At 39.2% G+C, this 24840-nt stretch overlaps 1 protein-coding gene across 1 annotated transcript; it reads right to left on the minus strand.

Moving 5' to 3' along the window:
* Positions 1-526: 526 nt before the first annotated feature.
* On the minus strand, positions 527-24330 carry LOC140055582 (uncharacterized). Its single transcript, XM_072100919.1, has 27 exons — positions 24248-24330; positions 22274-23743; positions 17823-18050; positions 17419-17592; positions 16804-16945; positions 15596-15701; positions 14421-14610; positions 14228-14308; positions 13672-13815; positions 13007-13258; positions 12366-12533; positions 11790-12074; positions 11468-11675; positions 10709-11102; positions 9872-10084; positions 8401-8533; positions 8056-8157; positions 7174-7325; positions 5827-5997; positions 5312-5435; positions 4925-5170; positions 4288-4456; positions 3442-3621; positions 2856-3013; positions 1672-2085; positions 1317-1409; positions 527-1219 (listed from the first exon to the last, which is right to left on the minus strand). The coding sequence occupies exons 1-27, from the start codon at positions 24318-24320 to the stop codon at positions 1059-1061; spliced, it is 6231 nt and encodes a 2076-aa protein (XP_071957020.1). The 5' UTR covers positions 24321-24330; the 3' UTR covers positions 527-1058.
* Between the last annotated feature and the right edge of the window lie 510 nt (positions 24331-24840).

The following is a 24840-nucleotide window of genomic DNA, read 5'->3' on the forward strand; positions in this document are numbered from 1 at the left end:
TGTAATACAAGATAAATATAATAATTCATATGCTTTATTGTAATTTTTTCTACTGCAAGATTGACAAAGGTCAGCTCAAAGGTCAACAAAAAGTTGTCATACGTTGTTTTGTATCAATAGAGTACCTTCTAATCCCAATCACTGTGCTTTTTACCAAACCTTAATGACGATATTAATAGTGCCTGTGTTTGTAATAATTATGAAAAATATAATTTTATAAAGCTAGGGGACTGATTTCGATGATTGTGCCAAACAGCTTCAGAATGTAAATAATGTGTTTTAGTTTTACTAAGGTTGATACGTATGCGTACGTAGTTGGCACGCGCGTACAAAAGTCGATCATTTATATCGACAGATGAACGCGCGCATCAATGTTGTGTATCTTCGGTGGCAAGGCAATCTTATATACCTAGTACTTCTTGTATTTACTTGTTACTATATGCTTTGTATCCGATTTTAATGCATACCAACAAACAATAATCTGTGCCAAAATACAAGCATTTCACTTAAATAGTCATGTGTACATTTAAAATGGTGATATTAAAATAATATACTATTGTATTTCAAACATCTATTTATGTTTTATTTTGTTTTATAATAGATCATCAATAATATAAAATACAACTATAATTGTAAAATACAACCTGAGAACACAATATTACTTTACAATATTGCGCAATACTGACAATTAAATTTATAAATACTTATTGCATAGGACTATTACTACATCAAATACTCATCAACGAATTTTGTGAGGTTTACGTACGTTTTAAAGCGTTACGGTACTAATCTGTTAGTGCATAGTGCTTTTATTACCGCCTTTCTGACAAGGCTACGCTCGTAAGACCAGTGGAACTACCCACACGAGATAAGGTTGATCGCAAAAAGCGTGCGCGACGCATGTTGGGAAGCAAACGTCACGAAGCGTAATTACGTGATTTGTTGTTTGTACGTACGTACGCGTCGTCGTGACGTTTGCTCCCAAACCCTTTCCATCATGCATTGTGCAATGACGTTCCTCGCGAAATCAAGCTATTTGCGATAAACCTTATAGCCGTTTATCTCTGTACGTTTTCCTTTGAAGGCGTTGGCGACACTTGCTTACGTTTCTTGACTTTAGTCATGACGATTACACAAGCGATAATGACGATGATGAAAGCGGCTACAATGACAACGCTGACTGCAATGATCGTGGCCGTTGAGGCATCGTCTTCGTCATCTGTGTAATCATAGACATATATAGATTAGTACAAATAATATACAAAAAATCGGGATTAATGAATACATTAAATATATACCAGTCATGTAAAGCTTACCTGCATCCTCCACGTCAAGGTCATTCGTTTCGTCACCACCATTCTCCTCCACTTGTCCTCCGGGTGATTCCGTACCTACAGACGCGTCGTACGCTAGAACATAAAATCGGTGGATGTTGATCATAATTTTTATTTTATTACATCTCACATGATCACAAGATAGCTATATTTTGTTCTTACTGTACTCGAACTGCCTGTTAGTATAATACTATACATTCTTTCTTTATTTATTCCCATTCATCACGCATAATCATAAATACGAGGCGTGGCCCAGACTAAAACAAACGTTGTTTTAGATACTTCATAATTCCATAATCCATAAACTTTGGTTAGTTTGGTGTAAAATCATACATACCTCCGACTGTTCCTCCCCCGGCTGTTCCTCCTCCGACTGTTCCTCCTCCGACTGTTCCTCCTCCGGCTGTTCCTCCTCCGGCTGTTCCTCCTCCGGCTGTTCCTCCCCCGACTGTTCCTCCTCCGGCTGTTCCTCCCCCGGCTGTTCCTCCTCCCACTGTTCCTCCTCCCACTGTTCCTGTTACCTGTTCTTCGATGTCTTCAACCGCGACTGTAAACTCAGTCAAGTGTGTAGCCATACAAGTAACCAGCCGCTTGTCGTCAGAGATGGTCGTCTCAATGCCGTCCTTCTTCCATGTCCATGTATTTTTGTCCATGTACTTGGCTACCGCTCTCTTTCCTTCTGGTATTTCATCACGGATTGGTATAACGATAGTCACCGGGGTCTCAAGATCGCTAACATCAAGCTCTTCACCTGTTTAATATAGTTAATATTAAATCAAACAACATGACAATACGGTACTCTGCCATAATGTCAGTACGGTACTCTGCCATAATGTCAGTACGGTACTCTGCCATAATGTCAGTACGGTACTCTGCCATAATGTCAGTACGGTACTCTGCCATAATGTCAGTACGGTACTCTGCCATAATGTCAGTACGGTACTCTGCCATAATGTCAGTACGGGACTCTGCCATAATGTCAGTACGGTACTCTGCCATAATGTCAGTACGGTACTCTGCCATAATGTCAGTACGATACTCTGCCATAATTTCAGTACGGTACTCTGCCTTAATGTCAGTACGGTACTCTGCGATAAAGTCAGTACGGTACTCTGCCATAATGTCAGTATATATCAATTGACATGGTTCGTTTTTCCCACTGTATTGCAAGCAATAAGCAAATGTGATCTTAAATCATACATTCTAAACATTGGTGAATTTACAGTAACAGTAACGCAACATACGCCACGTAAGAAAATTCCCTTCCAATAATTGTGTTTTCCCCCGTCTTCGTCAGTTTCCATTTTTGATTACGCAATACAGCACTTTGCGTCAATACGTCGCTGCGTTGCGTTGCATCGCTAGTGGGAAACACGCTTAATGGTAGCCTAGGGCTTTAGATAGTGGGAAACATCAGCGATCAGCGTATGTGTTCTATAAATCCAATTGTGCACACATATTTTAAAACTGTGTATACAACAAGACCCCACCTGCCATGAGCTATCAAATACGAGACCCTACCTGTCTCCGGATCAGCAAGAGCTACATCAATGACGTCAGCAATAAGTGTCTGTGCGTCTTCTACACTGACAGATGTATAGTCAATTGTGTACTGCAACATCTTTACGCTCACGTCTGAACAAGTCTTGCCGTCTGCGCATGCCCAGTCTGTACCGTACCTGAATACGTGAACACAATTTTAATCACAGTTGAGTAACGGCTATGCGCGCTCACATACTAAACCCAGGTGGCCCAGAGCTTATAGGGGCCTCTGAGAAGTTCATGCCCAGAGAAAAAACAGGCATTAAAATATGTGGAAAATGGCTGAAAACGCCCGAGGCCTCCAGCGTTGGAGGGTTCCCAATCCAAGGGCCTCAGGCCTCTGCGTTATGCCACTGCATTCTCAATGTGTTTCTATACTGAGGTCACTGACAGAGCTACGATGTTAAAGTTCTATACCTTATCTTTACCACTTGTTTATCATCATTACTAAGCCAACTGTCGTCCCATTGTTGTAATTTGTATCATTTATATTTATTATTCTGATTCATGATTATCCCTCTATAAAAAAAAATTTCACTAATCACTTGCAAGAGGTCTAACTTACTTTTCTCGCAATGCATTACCAAAGTTGACAGAGATAGAACCTTCTCCAGAATGGGATTGCACAGTTTCCGTCAGTTGTGTCCTCATGATGCTGATTTTACTGTCGCTAGTCTCCTTTTCGAACTTCTCACCGAAAGCTAACCCTCGCAATATTTCCTTAGAAACCGATTGCCGCGCCAACCTAAAATAAAGAAAGCATTTCTTGGATGTCATTTAAGAGAGTGTATACGTTTCTGCACATTTTGACTCTGACGCTGTATTCAATCCCTGCAGTATAGCTTCGTTTAAGCTGCAAATGGATCAATGCACCAAGCTGTATCTTCAAGAAAGATAGTGTGTGATAGATTCAAGTATTTAGAAGATACATGTTGACATGCGTTTGTGTGTGGGTTCGTCGTCCACATGTTATACGGTAGTTCATCATTCATCATCGTGTGTTTCTTCACAATCTATCAATTTATTCATACTTACAAAACCTGTTCTAATACACACTACACGACATGCCGAAGCGGCCGGCACACTAGATATGATCATGTGTGCAATGTATTGTATACAAAGCTCTGTTTGACAAAAAAAGTGTGATGTGCACAATTATGGTAGTAATATGACATCATCATGTCCAAATATAGGCGCATCACACTTTATGTTTGAATGTTTATCAGTGTAGACAGAGCTTAGACTATCAAACTAGTTTGACAAAAAATGTGTGATGTTCCCCAAATATGGTAGGTCTAATGATATGCCCAAATATGGTAGTGACATGACGTCATCATGTCCATATATGGGCACATCACACTTTTTTGTCACATATAGTTTTATAGTGTGGACAGAGCTTTAGATACCTTACCTAAGCTCATCATTAAGTTTCCAATCTTCTCCTTGAGGGTGTATGCCAGATGCTGCCTCGCTCAGACTATCGAACACGTTACGCGCCGTGTCCTTGTCGATTGGTTCGTCATCCGATGATTCGTCAACGTTCACAGAAACTAAATCTCGAATGCTTCTTATTGTGTCAACTTAAAAAAATAAAAAAGACAATAAACTCGAGTAAAACCTTTAAATTAAATAGCTTGTTTATTTACAAGATTCAAAGCGGCCTATTTTTATTCTACAGCTCACTATGTCAGTCGGTTGGTTGGTCGGTCGGTCCGTTGGTCGGTAAACACTAACACAGCCATCTATATGGCCTTGTTAGACTTGTTATTGTATTTTTGTAGTAATTGCTCTTGTTTATTTTAGTTCGACGTTTCATTTTGTCTAAAAATTTCGTAATTGTATTATACGTATGAAACGCCATATGTGCAAAACTATTTATCTTTTTATATTGCGGTCTAGAAGCTAGACTATGCACATGCAGTCACAGGGAATGGCAAAAGGTTTCCTACTTTATAGGATTTTTATCAGATAATATATATTTTATTGCTGATTTTGCCATTTTCCCTCTAACTGCAGGCCTATTTTATTTAAATAAATCTGGTACTTACGTTTTGAAGTTTTATTCATACACGGGTAAGCCAAATATTTGGTTTGATCTAGAAATGCTTTTCTGTCATTTGAGCCCAGGTTTTCATCAGACTGAGCGCGTTTTAACATGTATGCCTGCATTTCACCGTACTCCTGTAGCAGCCTACTGTCGCATGATGATGCTACGTCACGCTTTCTGCGACGGGCGCCGTCAAAGAAATTCTCTATAAGGGAAGTCAGGCTTATGGTGGCTTTTAAAAGTGCACCTGTAACAAATTAAAAATTAATATTTTATAATAGAAAATACAAAAAACCAAAAAAAAAAATTTTTTTCAAACCAACAATGTAAAACACTAATATCATGTTGAATATATCGTTTATCTTTATACCTTTATGTCTTGATTTACCTTTCATTACTTCATTTTCAACATTTATAAAATAATATTCTTGTCCTTCTTCTTCTGACAAAGCTGTCGCTACTGTCGTTATTGGTTTCTTTTTATTTATACATTTTTTTCTTGCATCACAAATCTATGTTAAACACAAATATCTACTATTACTAAGCCTGTAGCTTACAGTGCTACTTAGGATAAGAAAACAGCATTGCAATACAATTATTTATAATGATCTTTTATATTATTCAACAAGGAGGCGGATCTGTTCGCGCGAATCGATAGCCTAAGCTTATACGCATGCGCAGAGAGGAATTTGGAAGATGAAAACATGAATACGTATACGTAGGCCCTATAAGCTGACGATTTCGATTCGCGTGAACAAATTTAATTAGCCTAGTGGAAAATCGGCTAATAGGCAAGACAATATTATAGCAACTACGGTAATAAATAAGACTTTTAAAATTATGTTTATACGCGAAGTTACACCACACAATTTGAATCTAATCTAGTATAAACTTTAGGCCTACCTTGACCAAGAGTTTAAAATCCGTTTGACCAGCCACGGCATCAAAACTGGCATCATTGGTAGCTTGTGATATTATACTAGTGTCACTGGATGAAGTGTCTTCTATAAGAGCCTGGTAGTTTAGAGGGTAATTGTCCTCATCTGCTACGCAGCCTGTAACGTTAACTAGAAACTGGGGTGCAATTAATTTGATTTAGTTAACATTTTATACCAACTCAATATAACTAAAGGTCTGTCTACACTATCAAACTAGTTTGACAAAGTGCGATGTGCCCAAATATGGTAATAATATGACATCATCATGTCCATATTATGAGCACATCACATTTTTTTGTCACACACAATTTGATAATGTAGACAGACCTTTAGGCAATGTTAGTTGTAATGGTTGACTACATATTCACAAAACAAGACTCCATATAATTAAGGCAATATTGGACAATCATAGTATACAATAATTAATAATGAATGTTTATGAGTGCAATGTGGCAAATAATGTCGTTCCGGTTGATTATTGTGTAACAACATGAATATGTACTCTGACGTCAGAGTTTAATAGTATATGTATATTGGAGATCATGTGACCCATAATCCTCCAATCAATAACAAGAATCGGTACAGGTGTATTATAATAGAAGATATGCAACAAAGAAAACAACCCAATTACCCTTTTCTTTGTGATCCTTCTATTTTGTCGGACTAAAGCGTGGTTCCCACTAGCGACGCAGCGACGTATCGACGCAAAGTGCTGTATTGCGATGGGGACCCTCCAAAGAAATTGCATTTTATTTGTCGGGCATTTGTATGATTTGTTTTATTTTTTTGAATGCGCCTTGAGCACTCTTGAGTGGTATGTGCGCTATAAAAATCCTGTTATTATTAGTGGGAACCGACAACGCAAATATCGCAAGTTTGATTTCACGCAGGCGGGGGCAAACACAATTATTGGAAGGTTTCGTTATGTTACGTTGCGTCGCTAGTGAGAATAAAGCGTGGTTCCCACTAGAACGCAACGCAGTGACGTATTGACGCAAAGTGATGTATTGCGTAATCACAAGTGGGAACCGACGACGCAACGGCGTAGGTTTGATTTAACGCAGGCGGGGGCAAACACAATTATTGGAAGGGCATTTTCTTACATTGCGTAGGTTGCGTTACGTTGCGTCGCTAGTGGGAACCAAGCTTTAAGCTGGACTAAATATAACTGTTTAAACTGCCTAACTTTGATGGAGAATGTGTGAACAAGAACACCACCGTCATAAATAAATTATATGTGGCCACGCTCCAACACGTTTGGATGTTGACCGATTATAGATATAGGCCTAAAAACTGAATATCAAAAACATACCTTAAAGGGTGGGTTGACTTCGTCTTGCGCTGTTATTTCACAGTTTCGGATACCTCTGTTTGTCTTGATCTCAATTGTACTGGTTCCCGTACGTCCATCTTGTGACGATGCTGTAAACTTTATCAAATATTTTGCGTCTTCTGCAACAACACCTTTAAAACAGTATTTTGATTACTGATAATTAACTATTTTAATTATATGACTTTTTATAATGCATACTGTGGACCAAATGGAATATAAAGTCAGACATTGATTCGTTAAGTATTAACCGATTCTTTAATCCACAGAGTTTAATCTAAGTTGACAAAACCCAATGGTATGTGCGCTAAAGTGTGGTTCCCACGAGAACTCAACGTAACGCAGCGACGTATCGACGCAAAGTGCTGTATTGCGTAATCACAAGTGAGAACCGACGACGCAACAGTGCTGCAAACATCGCTTCGATCACATCGGTTTGATTTCAGGAGGCGGGGGCAAACACAATTATTGGAAGGGCATTTTCTTATGTTGCGTAGGTTGCGTTACGTTGCGTCGCTAGTGAGAACCACGCTTAAGCCTAATTTGCACTGCTTTTGTAATCGGTAAAATTGGGTCTCCAAGACTTTTGCCAGACTTTTGAGGTTAATTATAAGATACTGCTTTTGGTATAGGATCTATAAAATAATAGTAAATAAAAGAAAGAGGGATAGACCTCATTCGAGATGGAGGGATAAGCTCGTCCTGAGACAGACCAGGGATGCTCCCTGAGACAGACTGGCACCACAGCATGGCCAAGATTGGCGAAAGACAACTGGCACCCGTTAAGAGAGGAGGCCTTTGCTTAATAGTGGGACGATATGGGCTGAAGAGAGAAAGCTAGTAATAGTAAATTTATGTATTTACCAGGTTTCAAATTCAAGTGCACTGTACTACATCTTTGTGTGCTGCTAATTTTTGGCGGTACTCGAAAGTTTTTCGGATCTTCAAGATCCATGAATCCATACGCTGTGAATGTAGACAATAATATTATATTGTTAATATTTCATTTTATAACTGTCCATCTTGGGTACCTATTAATGTCACACTGTAAACGTGATTTATTTTTGAACAAACAAAGTTTTAACATTGAATCACATTGGCCTGCCTCGCTATTTTGGAGTGTGTTTTAATGTCACTACCGTATAGTGTCTTTAAATACCGTACAATGTATTTGTTATCGCTCTAGTGTAAATGGATGTTTACACTCACCGTCTTCGCCGGATACATCGGTTTCCCACGTAAAGTTAGATATTGTCAAGTCGCCACGAATTTTTGCTTTAATGTCAATGTTATCTTGAATGCTGTACACGCCGTCATCATTTTTCATTAGTATTAGATCAACCTAATTTAAAATTTACAACATGGAAATAGTTTACACCGATGTGATGATAATTTCAAGAAGGCAATTCCTGTTTTTGTGCAGATTACATAATAATAATAATAATAATAAGATTTTTATAGCGCACATACCACTCCAGAGTGCTCAAGGCGCATTTAAAAATAAAAAAGAAATAAATCATACAAATTCCTGACAAATTACACTCATAAATCTAAGTTGTTAAGCTTATTTCTGACTACAGGACAAACGCAATGTAAGCTAGTCGACCAATCAATCACAAGCGATGGATTATTCACTAAAGCCTGTTTTCCTGTCGACGTTATTCGACGCTATTGTTAACAAAAATCGGCGATCTTCTACGTAAACATTGAAATTTTTACGATTTACAGGAAAGGGTACTTTTTTAACTAACGACGACGATACAAAATGTCGGCGATTTACAGGAAAAGGTGTAATAATCGACGGTAACCGACGCTACAAGTCGCGATCGTTGACAATCGCAAGAGTTGAATCCAGTTCAACTCTAGCGATATCGCAACGCTTAAACGTAAGAACTGACCAATCATCATGGCGATACAGCACATGACGTCCCATAATTGATGGCAAATTCTGCTGACTACATTTTATTTTTGTTGCATCGCGGCGCGGTCAAAGCTAGGACTAGCCTTACCAAAGTTACTATAAAATGATGTTCCGGAAAGTAGGCGCGTGGATATTAGGTAGGTCAAAGTTCTCAGCCTAGTCCAACATACAATTTGGACTAGGATAGGCCTACTGAGAACGAAGAACCATCAGTATAGAGATATTAGTATGCCTAGGCCCACGTCTCTTACACTGTGAGCCTACTGCTAGAGGCAGGGGAGTCCTCTATTCATTTTTGCGCGTTACGACGACGTCGAGAAAGAAAACAGGCTTTAAGTAAACTCTAGAAATCAAATGTTCGCGCTATCGTTAACATTTCAACTTGATCGTTTTCAAACGATGGTCGTTGAACTTTTAACGATTAACGATGATAGCGTCGACTAACGTCGACAGGAAAACAGGCTTTATTGGTCAACTCACTTGCGTCGCGTCTACGTCATCGCGTTGCGTCCTAGTGGGAACCAAGCTTTACATACAACAATGTAATATGCTTTTCTTATGGTACATTCACAGTTGTTCAGTTTCATGGAATGGAAGAAGGTGCCTTTCTATTCTTTATACAATTTTCCATTATTAAAACAAAATGGTGACGTCTTCCGTTAAAACAGTGCTATGTGTAGTTTTATAGTCTGAAGGTACGGTAATTCTCGTATAGGAAAAACAATAATGACGTTGAGCCGAAACCGCTCCGTCTTTTACCTTTAAGAGATCGTCTTCTGAGCAGGATCTTGTAACGTTAGTAGAGTGAAACCTTGAACCCTTCTGGACGATCAGTGTGAAGGTATATTCCACTCCAGGTGTCATCTGTTCTGAATAGAACCTTATTGTGCTGTTAGACCTTTGTTCATTAGACGGGAATTCGATGTTATTTTCACCTTCACGGTAAGAAAAACACGGTCTACTGTCTATTGTCTGTAGAAAATAGAGAAGAGTAAACAAAAACAACAGAAACAAATCGATTTTTGACAAAGTGAATAACCCGAATTTACATAAACATGGTCTACCTCTTAAGCGTGGTTCCCACTAGCGACGCAACGCAAGGACGTAACGCAACGAAAGTGAATTGACCAATCACAAGCGATGGCTTATTCGCTTGTGATTGCTAACTGTCTATAACTTCGCTTTTCATTGGTCAAAACGCTTGCGTTGCGTTTACGTCCTTGCGTTACGTTCTAGTGGGAACCAAGCTTTATTGTACTAAATTACTACGTTACAACGATAAGAAATTTCAGATTTTCAGTTCTTAAAGCAATTGCTTAAGCTTGGTTCCCACTAGGACGCAACGCAAGAACGTAAGCGCAACGCAAAGACATAAGCGCAACGCAAAGACATAAGCGAAACGCACAAGCGAGTTGACCATTTACAAGCGAAAATGTGGATAATCCCCATCGCTTCTGATTGGTTGAATTGCTTACGTCGTTGCGTACGTCCTAGAGTGGGAACCAAGCTTTATGCTAAATTAATAATATATACAGAAAAACACCACTCTATACTCTGTAAAATATCCTATAAACTACAATCACGTGGTATACTTACCTGTTCACATGTCCAGGTGTAGACCATTTCTAAATCATCTTTATCCGGGTCTTTAGATCCACTGCCATCAAGCATGACCTCGCCACTACTACAGCCATATTGACTACTTTTACCGCCTTTAATCCGGGCTTTTAGGTCAGACGCCACGGTTGTGACATCTATGAAGTCTGTTGCAACTTTTGACGGTTCCTCTTTCTTGTAAACCGTGACGTTAAACCGTGTCGTCATACCGCCTTTAAGGCCAAACTTCGGGATACGGAATATTCTATTTTCAGATATTCGACTCTTTTCGTCAATGTAACGAACATCGTCCTTGTTCCAATCCCATTTAAAGACAGTGTCTCCAACAGGGAAACACGTCATATCATACTTCACTTTTGCGTTAAGGAGTATCCTGAAACATAAACATTACATTAAACTATCCTCTATCCTAAAACTTACTCTAAATCTGTATCTATGAGCTCAAGTATTATACGTATGAAACGTCATATGTGTCAAAATATTTATATTTGTACTAATATTAATTCGAAAACAAGGTCTATAGATAGACTTGTACTTGCTATCCTCGGGTATTTTACCGTCGTTATCAGCCTCATCAGTTACTTCATTTATCTCATGAATAGGTGGATGTATACTATTGTTAACACAACCCCTTCCCAAACCATCCCCTATACAACTATCGTTATCAGTGACGTCACAACACTAACCCAACAAGAGATAGATGCTCTCTTTCTTCCTTTTTTCATCTTTCATACTTACGGTTGATAGACACGGCCCGCCTGTACGTCGCCTTCCTTTACCTTGATAGTAACAGTAGGTTTGGCATCGCTAGTCTGTCTAAACCTCCGCGAGACATTGTGCCGCAGTCCTAGGCTTTTCTCAACAACAAGTGTTATTTCATAATCTACATCATGAGTAAAGTTAGCGGTAAATGTAAATGCTTTTTCACCTTTGCCTTCATTACGACCTAGAGGGGAAAAAGGAAAATGTAAACCAAGCTTTAAAATGTCACAATTATGAACAGATTTTGTTCAGTTTTGGGGAAAATATAAAACATAGCATATACTGTGTGAAAACATACCGTTATGTCTATCAAGCACCATTTGTAAGGCATCAGTGTTGATACTGCCGTTAACTGCTCTGATAAACCATAGATACTTCAAAAGCCCTGTTCCTCGTGATTTGTCACCCCTCAATTCCAACCCTTTGCTGCATGCCGATATTTCACTGGGTAATTCGCAGATAGCTATGGGTGGTTTGGGATTCCTTGGCGGTTGAACCACAACTGGTTTTCTAGCAGATTCTCGTGAGTTTTCAGCACCATAACCTCTGATTGCACCCTCTAGGACTCGCATCATGGTAATATCTAAACAAAAATAATTACGTTAACTTAAAAAGCCAACAGATATTTCAAAAAGTGTAATGAAGTAAAGTCTAATGCTAATATCGTAATACATAACACTAGTTTTGAAAATCGCGTTTCATGCAACAACACAAAAACGCGTTTCATAATGCACCCCATGATGATGATCATTATTCTAACCATACAATTTGTTTAATACTGCAAAATATTCGCCATGTCCATTTCATCATGACGTAATCGTTACGTAATCATAATCAACTAGGTTAATGCAAATACGTGTTGATGTTGCCTTACTGGGTATGATATTGTGATTCTTTCCTAATTGCACAATCAGTGACTGCAAGCTGTTCCATTTGCATTCCGCCTTAACCCCCAGTCTGTTGGAATCCTCGAATATCAATGTACAGTTATCCAAGCCGACATTTTCAACCTTTTTATCAAATCTAACCTTCAGTCGATCCTCTACAAATTAATCAAATTTCAAATAATTACAAATGAGTATGATGTACTAGAGAACCAGAAATGATGTCATCAAGAAATAGGTTAAGTCAGGCTAACAACACTCAAGTTGTTAATTCTCTATAAACAAACAAATATGGTCTGAGGCAGTGGCGTTACGGCTATAAACGCTCACTGGCTAAACACAGGGTCCCCAGAGCTCAAGGGGCCCAAGAGCATGAACAGTCCAATAAAACTACCCAGGCCCCTTGAGATTGCTAAACCATGAGCCTTCGCCCTGTACGTTACGCCACTGCCTCTTACAGAATCGGCACATCAGAGTACTTGAATCCCACTAGCCTGGACGACACAGACGTACTATAAACGGCGGTCAAATTTATAGAAGCACCTAAGTTAGTAAAGAAAAGCAACGGAATTGTCAGCCAAAACGTTAATATTTAAAGTACGTTCACACTGCAATCAAATAATGAACCAACCATTGTTAGTCATTAGAATACTTGAGAGCTTTGGCCCTACGGTGTAAACGGTCACTCGGAAGCCGTCTTCGTTGTTATTTCTATCCGTTAATGGATGACGCCCGTCCAACGACGGCTGAATCATAAATGACTTTGAAGAACATTTCTTAAATTCAAAGCTGAAGTTCATTTTTGTGTTTGATACAACTCTCCCGTCTAAAACGGCAAAATCACGTGATCCACCCGCAACATCCAAAACTTTCTTCAGTTGATCTACAAGAAATCAAATAAGTTTTTCGTAATTAAAATCAATAGTAGTTGTTACCACATCAAGAGAATAATTATTGTTAATGTTGTACTTCTGTATATATCAATATTAAAATCATGAACGGTGCGAATATTCAATGTAAACGATTAACTACCACATACTAATAAGGGCTAATTTACACAGACGAGCGGTAACGGTAACACACATATAGAATGTATGTTTCTTATGACCATTTACACAAAGCGTGGAGCAGACAGACGGACAAGCTACACGTTTTTCCCCTTACCGTTATCGCTCGTCTGTGTAAATTGGCCTTAATACTAATAGAGCATTTCAATCCACATACGCTCGTCCATAGCAACCATCATGTAAGCATCAATGTCAACATCATCCTTCCCCCTCCCCCACTTGCACTTACCACCTCGCACTATGAGCTTTGGCACCAGCCCATCATAATCATTAAGGCGGGCACCACTTTCTAGCGTAACTTGGAGTTCAAATTCCAGCGAGCGACCCTTTATGGCATCGAATTCTCTGGGTTCAACTGATACTACAGTTGGCGCTGATGAATTAAGAATAAAAATACAAAAATGAGTATCAACAGTTATGAAAAAATGAAATAAATTATGTAAAAATGAAAACCCCCAGCCCTATACGTTGATAAATATTAAACTAAGCAGTTTTATAGTTGTGGAAAGTGTAGAAAAGTTTCAAATCATGAATTATGCATAAACGACTCACGATATCTCATGAATAATTCATGATTTAATATATTTCTAAACAAATTATTGAATTTGAAATTGAAAGTAGTAGTAAACAATATGTGGTGTACGCAGAGTCATAATACGTGATCGCACATATTCATAATTATAAAATTTTTTATTAATTGGGTTAAGGCAGAAATGAATGAATAATTCACCTCATTATAGGAGAAAAAATAATGCGCCCAGGCTCAAGAAATAATATTGACTTACGTTCATACACTGATATGGTAATCGGTTCTGTGCCATTTATTTCATCACCATCTCTGCTTATAACAGCAACGTCATAAACGTCTAAAAAATAGTTTATATTGTTAAATACAATTTGTTTAATTTAAGAAATGTCCGTTTTCGGCAATATATACCGCTCCGATTTTTAGACTCGACTACAAAATAAGACAATTACCTTGTTCAAGAGTTTCTCCTTCTGACGACTGGCACGTGACGGCAGTATTCGTTACGTCAGTCACTGGCCATTCGACGATGACGTCATTTGAAGTTGTCGACGAGAGCATACAATTAGTTATTTCGTTACGGCGAACGTTCCGAGAAACGCGTACATTACTACTATCGAATCCAGCGCCGTGTATAGTAATCTAATAAAAACATAACTAAAAAAATAACTTAACTTAAAATATAGTTTAAATAACGATAATAATAAGCAGTGAATATAATAACAAAAATATAATAATTGATAAATAACATAATACTATTAAAGTTATTATATTATTAAAAATTAATTTGATACGATGGTTTCTAATAGGACGCACACAAGGAGCATTTCAGATGATTCGTTTCTTGAGATTGGTCAAATTACTTGCGTCACGTCAGAGGCAAGGAAAGAGTGCAATTATTATTACTTAAGCGTGGTTCCAACTAGCGACGCAACGCAAGGACGTAACGCAACGCAAGTGAATTGACCAATCACAAGCGATGGCTTATTCGCTTGTGATTGCTAACTGTCTATAACTTCGCTTGTCATTGATTAAAACGCTTGCGTTGCGTTTACGTCCTTGCGTTACGTTATAGTGGGAATCAAGCTTTACAGGTAATAATATTAACATAAACATTTTATATATAATGTATACGTTCAAACATATTTTATACAAAAGAAACGTCCATGTTATCTCCATGGTAAATAACAAATGTTTTTGTAATAAAATGGTAAATCGATTAATATTCACAATAGGTATAATATGCACAAAGCTATCGATCGATCGATCATGTTAAATAAGGCCATCCGTTGTAATGGATTTTCTAAAGAATAAATTACCGGTGTTCACGTTCAATATGTACATACTTGGTCTTGTTTGGCTGTTTAAACCATGAAGGTCGATTTTAAAGCGTGGTTCTCACTAGCGACGCAACGTAACGCAATCGACGCAATGTAAGAAAATGCCCTTCCAATAATTGTGTCTGCGTGAAATTAAACCTACGAAGTTTGCAGAACTATTGTGTCGTCGGTTCCCATTCGTGATTACGCAATACAGCACGTTGCGTAGGTTGTGTTACGTTCCCCCGCTATGTGGGAACCACGCTTTAGAACAAAATTAGATAAAACTTCCAATGGAAAGTTAGTACCTGTTGTGTTCCTGAGTTAGGTAGCAGTGCTGGTTCCACGGACTTAATAACTTGACAACTCGATCCATCGCCATCACATATGCCACATGCATCTTCGACAAGGCCACTACAACATTACCCAAAGACAGTAATATATATGTATACAAATTTAGAAAATAATTAATTAATAAAAGTGGTTTAATTTTGATAAAGGCGCTATAGAAATAATAATGTTAATTCTAATGTTAATATTTAGCCTAAAATTCTTGCGATTGTTATTATTTGGACAGATATAGGCCTAAGTTTATTTTATATTTTAACTGATAATTGTGGAGATATACTTTTTTAAAGCCTTGTCTACACTATTAAACTATGTGATGACAAAAAAATGTGATGTTCCCATATATGGACATGATGATGTCATATCACTACCATATTTGGGAATATCACTACCATATTTGGGCACGTCAGGTTTTTTTCAAACTTGTTTGTAATTACCCCGCGGACAACTACCTCTGACACAACACAATACTCCCCGTAGGACAACTACCTCCTGGACCTGGACAATACTCCGAGGGCAAATAATCTTTTAGGACAACTACCTCCGTAGGACAACTAACCCCTGAACAACTACCACCCAGACAACTATCCCTTTAGAACAACTACCCCCCCCCCCCGGACGGACAACTACCACCCAGACCATTCAACAACCTGACTCTGCAACAGTGTATAATAGGAATTAATAACTATATTTTAATTCGTTACTTTGACGAATTACTATTCATTATTGTAAACAAAAGTAAAAGATTGAACATAAATATAGTCCTAAGGGAGGGGGTAGTTATCCGAGGGGTAGTTGACTGGGGGTAGTTGACCGGGGGGTAGTTGACCGGGGGGTAGTTATCCTAAGGGGGGGGGGTAGTTGTCCTAAGGGGGTAGTTGTCCGGGGGTTGTTATCCTAAGGGGTAGTTGTCCTAAGGGGGTAGTTGTCCGGGGAGTAGTTTTCCGGGGGGTAGTTGTCCGGTTGGTAAACATCCGGGGGGTAACTGTCTAGGGGGTAGGTGTCCTAAACCCTTTCATGTAATTCTAGGATAATTGGATCTGAATTTAAAAAGAAAATTGTCGACTGGTCGGGAGGCTGGGGGTAGGCCTAATATTACATATTCGACTCAACTAAAACATGTCTCGCTCCAGGTTTACAGTTAATCGTCTTATTGTACTATACTAACCTGTTTGGAACATTATCACAACCGTTACACTTGGTTTTTTCTTCTTCTGGAGCGTTGAGGCATACGCCGCATTCGTTTTTCACCGGTTCACCTCTAACAACGCAGATACCACACTCTTTGTCGATACGAGCTCTGTTACGACCTAAAACAATAGAAAACATTGAAAATTCAGATAATGTCAATTTTCCTGTTTGAAATATTTTTGTTGAGTCAAAATTGGGGTTTTTTCAATTTCGGTTATCTGATAAGTTATCCGTCGGTTTCTAAAACTTGGTGGCCTCATTTGGACGCAACGAAACGACGTAGGAGCAAGAACACCAGTGATTTAATCTATCGCGTCGTGATTGGTCAAATTCTAAAGCTTGGTTCCCACTAGAACGTAACGCAAGGACGTAAACGCAACGCAAGCGTTTTAACCAATGACAAGCGAAGTTATAGACAGTTAGCAATCACAAGCGGATAAGCCATAGCTTGTGATTGGTCAATTCACTTGCGTTGCGTTACGTCCTTGCGTTGCGTCACTAGTGGGAACCACGCTTTAGCGTTGCGCTTACGTCCTTGCGTTGCGTGGGAGCCAAGATTTAGGCTACTAATATAATAGTGTCAATTACTCACCGTTTGTACAAGCCCCATTACAATCGGCGGCGGAAGGAATGATACCATCAGGCCCTACTCTCACGCAATCGCCGCAATCGTTTTCACCATAGGAAAATGTTCCTTCAAGTTCGCAGACTCCTTTGCAATTGATACGATGACTGTTCTTATCTACCGCCAGTCCAGTCTCTCCACCTTAAACAACAAAAGGATATGCTTTTACATATTAAGGCCTTGTCTACACTACCAGACAAAAAAACACCTAACCCTTACCCACATATGGACATGTCATATCACTACCATATTTGGGAATATCACACATTTTTTGTCAAACTACAGTAGTTTGATAGTGTAGACGAGCTAAACAATCGTTCCCGAAACCCAAATTACCGTAAACGTATAATATAACTATAACTTGTGCTTACCGACACACTCTCCACATTTGTCTGACCTGGCATTTCCATTACAAGTTCCGTGACAATCTTTAGTCGTGTGCATAATTATTGTATCTGTACCGGATACTTGGCATTCACCACAGCTGTCCTTGCCTGCGTCCCGTCCTCGATTAGTGTTACCACCAACACACAGTTCACAGTCGTTTAACACCGCTGTACCACCACAGTCACCATTACAGTCAGTTTCTACATCACATTCTGAAAAACACACATTAATTGGAAAATGTTATTTGATACGATGACTGGTAAAGTAAAAGTGGAATGAGTTCACAATCGTTATTAATGGTTTATTAATAATTTAATGAGAGTTTAATTATGATGTTGGAGAATAAAAGTATGTTTGTATTTAATTGTAAAATAAACTATGTGAAAAATAGATAAATATATTGTAAACAAAATATGTTAAGTTATGTGTTAAGAGTTAATAATGAAAAGGAAATGAAAAAAAAAACAATGTTAATAGGATAAATAGGCCTATAAGAAAATATTTATGAAACAAATGTGTTAACTAGAAAAAACATTGTTAAGAAAGTATATTTTAAAGCACAGTATATAAGCTAAACTATGTTTGTAAACATATTAGTTAAGTCGAAGATGCTTTCCAGATGGAATGCCATCCTGAGATGAGTAGTAGTAATTTTGTTTATTTTATTTATTTCATTTATATGTAATTTACTTTCTATGGACCAGAGTTTCCGAAATAAAAGATTGAATGAATGAATTAAAAACACAATTGAAAAGTTAGAATATGTAAAATGCTGTTCTACAGTACATAACTATGATAAGAGAAATGTACAGTACAGTTATATATGAAAATAAAAGTGGGTTGAAAAAAAAAATACTTAAAAAATATTTCTGGACATCTGGACGTCATGTAAATGTTTATTTGTTTTGGACTGTTTACAAATTTAAATTATCGCACAATTATCTCACCACCCAATCATGAGTATTTGAGTACTTATCTTTTAAGCAAGGTAATTTTATTTACCTTTACATCGTTTTCATAATTTGTTGAGTATTATCGACGTCATAAAAATACATTAATGTATTTTTACGGCTGAAGTTGCGAAGGTATTGAAGGCGGGCGAGGCAACTGGCCCCATGACACCAGGCGGCAGTCCTCTAACAATTCAAGCCGCTACCACATCCTTGACTGTGGATAATGCCAGGCTCAGCCATTGGACGCGTCTGTAAACGATCTCTTTGAAGGTGAGCCGTCTCGGGACGACATAACAATGACTGACTCGATTGCTTTGGGCAGTAATGTGCCACTATCGGTTAAAAATAAAATATGGGCAAATGGATACATTGACCTCAGGACTCTGATCAATAACGACAATGATGAATGCTATACCAGCGAACGCGAATTCTTTGCTTTACGCCTAGATGCAAGTTTGTACGATGTCAAGTATTATTCACGCGGAGCATTGTCGTCATTTCGTCATAAAAATACATTAATGTACTTTTAACATGAACAAGTCGCGTGCGCAAATGAAGTTTATCATAGGCCAGCTATCCATGCCGATTGCATATATCTTAATCCACTCTCGATTCTTCTAATATGTTAAGAACACTAATAATAATTGGTATTTCAATACCAATTTCCCGACGTCATAGTAACGTATTATTATATCTGACAAAAACTTGAGAATGACAATAGTTAACCAAATGGCGTTGCTTAGCATCGCAATAAACACGTATATTCTAACCATTTTAACATAATTATGTATCTATATTGTAAACTTATAATATTGAATACAAAATGACAGCCAGCTGTCAAACTAGAAAGATCGATTTTTGTTATCAATTTAAAGGTGTATTGTCGTCCTGAAAAAGAATAATTACTGAAAAAGTTGCTGGTGAATAGGCCATTTTAATGTCACATAGTTGGTTTGTATCTTACTGAAAATGTCTGTTGTTGTCAAACTAGAAAGATCGATTTAATTATCAATTTAAAGGTGTCTTGTCGTAAAAGAATAATTACTGAACAACCATTTTAATGTCAATAATAGTTAGTTAATTTGATTTATCCTTTTTTCATGTTTTGAAGAACAATACAATTTTAATGTTTAATATCTTTGATATTATATTGGAGGGAAATATTTTATAATATGGAATTTCTTTTAGGAAAATATTTCTTGTGGTAGAGTTTTACTTTTACAATTGAAAATCAAATATAGAGTGACAAAAAAATCACGAAAAACAGGGCGACGGTTTAAAGCAACACAACTCTATGGAGCGCCAACGCAGCAAAAGTATCATGCTAAAATAGTGTAACTTTTAAAATACACCTCTAATTTCATAAAAAGCACAGCGTAATTGTTAAAATACAAGTGTAAATTTTAAAATAACAGAGAAGTAGTAACATGCAATTGAATATTATAGCCAAACATGTGAGCATCTTTTATAATGATAACTTACAATAATATTTACTCTGGTACTAATAACTAAACACATTTTAGAATGTGAATTACAAACAACATGAAAATATGATCTCGGAAATATACCCATTTTTAAAAGCATTGTTGAAACTATAAACTAAGTTTTTAATTAGTTGTTTTGTTTTACCTTCTTTAATGGGCCGTCGACCGCGGATAATTCTCGTTTCGTCTATGGATCCACCGGGTTCTCTATGGGTCGTGGGCTGTTGGGTTGTTCGCCGTCCGCCTCCAGTTTCGTCTTTGGAACCATCATGGCCGGGCTGTTTTGTTGTTCGCCGTCCGCCTCCAATTTCGTCTTTGGATCCACCGTGTTCTCTTTGGGTGGGCTGTTGTGTTGTTGACTGTCCGCGTCTTATAGTTTCGTCTTTGGAGCCACCGTGTTCTCTATCATGAGTGGGCTGTTGTGTTGTTTGCCGACCACCTTGAGTTTCGTCTTTGGAACCATCATGGGTGGGCTGTTGTGTTGTTCGCCGTTGGCCTCCAGTTTCGTCTTTCAAGCCTTCGTGTTCTCTGTCATGGGCAGGCTGTTCTGTTTGTCGGCCGTCCTCGTCACTTTCCTCATCTTTCATACCTTCATCTTTGCCGCCAGTACTATCATCCACAGCTCGTGTTGTTGGCAGACGATCCGCGGGACTAGGATCTTTAGACTTCACAAATATAATATTTATCCAGATGACAAGGCAACATACACACGCTACCTTGAAATTTGAGATAGGCATTATTCCTAATAATAAATAGGCCTACATACAGTACAAGAACGAGCATCCGCGATAACGGTTGCCTAATATTTGACTGCCGATATAGCAAATAAATTGCATCACTAAAAACCGAAATGTATGCCTTTTTTGATTGGTTAACTATACATAATAATACGCCAAAGCAGCCAATCACAATTATACTTTGTTGTCAATTATTTATAAATGTATTCTTTAGTTAAAAAACGATCTATATATCTTTGTAATTGATGTAATGATTGTTATAACGTTACATAGTTCTATTTAAACGTAATGAATGCATAAGGTAACATTACCTCCACCAATGAGGTAATGTTTGCGTGTGTATTTTTGTCAGAATAACGTCAAAACTAAAGCGTGGTTCCCAGCGACGCAACTTAACGCAATCTACGCAACGTAAGCAAATGCCTTTCTAAAAGGCGTGGTTCCCACTAGGACGTAACGCAAGGACGTAAACGCAACGCAAGCGTGTTGACCAATAACAAGCGACAGTTCGAACAATCCATCGCTCGTGATTGGTCAAATCACTTACGTTGCGTTACGTCCTTGTGTTGCGTCTCTAGTGGAAACCAAGCATAAAGCTTATTTCCCACTAGAACGTAACGCAAGGACGTAAACGCAACGCAAGTGTTTTAACCAATGACAAGCAAAGTTATAGACAGTTAGCAATCACAAGCGAATAAGCCATCGCTTGTGATTGGTCAATTCACTTGCGTTGCGTTACGTCCTTGCGTTGCGTCGCTAGTAGGAACCACGCTTAATAATTGTGTTTGCCCCGGCATGCGTCGGTTCCCACTTGTGATTACGCAATACAGCACTTTGCATCGTTACGTTCTTGTGGGAACCACGCTTAAAAGACGGATCAACTACAAATAGATATGGTCACGGAAGATTCTATTGAATGTTGGAGGCAATGATATAACAATAAACAAAATATATTACATTAGGCAAACCCTATTTGATTTTGGCCTACACATTAGTTCGGTATTTCAAACAATAAATTTAAAAACGGAGCTTAATATTTTTTTATTTTGGAGGAGGTCAGTATATGTAATCTCCCATTGCTTGTTGTATCTATTATTATCAATAGAATAATTACTAATAATTATTGGTAAAATCAATAAATATTGTATCATAAATAACGACAACCTGATACGACACGTATGATGACGTCACTAAGTTATTATTTCTTAAATAATTTATTAAAAAACCTAGTATATAGTTAATTCAATGGGTTCGCACTTACCCGATATTTGCCTTTCTGTAGGATTTCTTCCACCAATTGATGGGCGTCCTCTCGACGGTGGGGTATCGCCATCGCTTCCACTGTTGCCAGATTGACCACCGGGTTGACCACCTGATGAGCCTCCGCCACCAGGTTGACCACCTGTTGAGCCTCCGCCACCAGGTTGACGATCTGTTGAGCCTCCGCCACCGGGTTGGCCATCTGTTGAGCCTCCGCCACCGGGTTGACCACCTGTTGAGCCTCCGCCACCAGGTTGACCACCTGTTGAGCCACCGCCACCAGGTTGACCACCTGTTGAGCCTCCGCCACCAGGTTGACCTCCTGTTGAGCCTCCGCCACCAGGTTGACGATCTGTTGAGCCTCCGCCACCGGGTTGGCCACCTGTTGAGCCTCCGCCACCAGGTTGACCTCCTGTTGAGCCCCCGCCACCAGGTTGGCCACCTGTTGAGCCTCCACCGCCAGGTTGACCACCCGATGAGCCTCCGCCACCAGGTTGACGATCTGTTGTGCCTCCGCCACCGGGTTGGCCACCTGTTGAGCCCTCACCGCCAGGTTGACCACCTGTTGAGCCTCCACCGCCAGGTTGACCACCCGATGAGCCTTCGCCACCAGGTTGACGATCTGTTGAGCCTCCGGCACCGGGTTGGCCACCTGTTGAGCCCCCACCGCCAGGTTGACCACCCGATGAGCCTCCGCCACCAGGTTGACGATCTGTTGAGCCTCCGCCGCCGGGTTGACCACCTGTTGAGCCTCCGCCACCGGGTTGACCAGCTGTTGAGCCTCCGCCACCAGGTTGACTACCTGTTGAGCCTCCGCCACCAGGTTGACCACCTGTTAAGCCTCCGCCACCAGGTTGACCACCTGTTGAGCCTCCGCCACCAGGTTGACGATCTGTTGAGCCTCCGCCACCAGGTTGACGATCTGTTGAGCCTCCGCCACCGGGTTGGCCACCTGTTGAGCCTCCACCGCCAGGTTGACCACCCGATGAGCCTCCACCACCAGGTTGGCCACCTGTTGAGCCTCCGCCGCCAGGTTGACGATCTGTTGAATCTCCGCCACCAGGTTGACGATCTGTTGAGCCACCGGGTTGGCCACCCGTTGAGCCTCCACCGCCAGGTTGACCACCCGATGAGCCTCCGCCACCAGGTTGGCCACCTGTTGAGCCTCCGCCGCCAGGTTGACGATCTGTTGAATCTCCGCCACCATGTTGACGATCTGTTGAACCTCCGCCACCGGGTTGACGATCTGTTGAGCCTCCGCCACCGGGTTGGCCACCTGTTGAGCCTCCGCCACCAGGTTGGCCACCTGTTGAGCCTCCGCCACCAGGTTGACGATCTGTTGAGCCTCCGCCGCCGGGTTGACCACCTGTTGAACCTCCATCAGCTCTTCTATCGTCACCACTTGATGGGCCTTGGCCATCAGGTTGTCCACCACTACTCCGATCACCATCAGTTTCCCTATCCGAGGATCCTGCAAATAAAGGAATTATATGATACTAACAATTATTTTAAGATATTCGGTCTTTTAAATACAATGTAAACCAGGAGAATGCTTTAACACAAATCATGATTGTGACTATGTTAGTAATGATAGCAGTAGTGATCATGATTGTGACTATGTTAGTAGTGATAGCAGTAATGATCATGATTGTGACTATGTTAGTAATGATAGCAGTAATGATCATGATTGTGACTATGTTAGTAATGATAGCAGTAATGATCATGATTGTGACTATGTTAGTAATGATAGCAGTAATGATCATGATTGTGACTATGTTATTAATGATAGCAGTAATGATCATGATTGTGACTATGTTAGTAATGATAGCAGTAATGATCATGATTGTGACTATGTTAGTAATGATAGCAGTAATGATCTACCGTATCGAACCAGAATAACAAGTTGTGTTGATGATATATACAATATACTAAGACGTCATGAAAAAAATATTTTATAAAATTCAGTTTTACGTACCTGGTGCTTGTCCTACTATTAGCGTTGAGCAGAAACAAATAAAAAGAATAAAAAATCCAAGACGAACAGACATATTTAACTCCATCATCTGTATATGAAATAAACATAATATATTACTTGGTTGGGGAGAGAGAGACACACACACAGTAAAATATTACCCAACATATTCATCAATATTAATTGAATAAGTGTCTAATATAGATGTGTATTGATCAGTTTTAAACATTATTAATACCTATACAAACCAATCGATCGAAACATTGTTTGTGCTCAGATAGTGAGAAGGAAAGTTGAAGTCAGGCGTGTGGTCACGAGGAAGAGAGATTCCAACAATCTTGCCTGGTGGCATGGTGTTCGATTAGTAAAGCGGAAGTAAGTATAAACTTCACGTATCAATGACTATGTTGTTTGTAAAAGGCGTAGGCTGTGTGCACAGGGAGGTGTCAATCTTAGAGAGGTGGAAGTTTTAGGAAATTGTTGGGGAGGAAGCAAGGCCTAATTTAGCCCGAAAAAACACATACATTTAAAACTTTACAAATATTCACGCCCTTTCACATCGCCACTATATTGAGAATTTTCAAAATTGACTGGTA

This window comes from Antedon mediterranea, chromosome 7, assembly GCF_964355755.1.
Source record: "Antedon mediterranea chromosome 7, ecAntMedi1.1, whole genome shotgun sequence".
NCBI lineage: Eukaryota > Metazoa > Echinodermata > Crinoidea > Comatulida > Antedonidae > Antedon > Antedon mediterranea.

What these genes read in the sequence shown, in the direction of transcription:
- LOC140055582 (XM_072100919.1), bottom strand. Translation starts at nt 24,320, where the DNA reads ATGTCTGTTCGTCTTGGATTTTTTATTCTTTTTATTTGTTTCTGCTCA. An exon ending in AGGAGAAACTCTTGAACAAG is followed by an intron (nt 14,309 to 14,420) that starts GTAATTGTCTTA and finishes ACTATTTTTTAG; the next exon opens with ACGTTTATGACGTTGCTGTT. An exon ending in CAGAAGACGATCTCTTAAAG is followed by an intron (nt 8,534 to 9,871) that starts GTAAAAGACGGA and finishes ATTTTAAATTAG; the next exon opens with GTTGATCTAATACTAATGAA.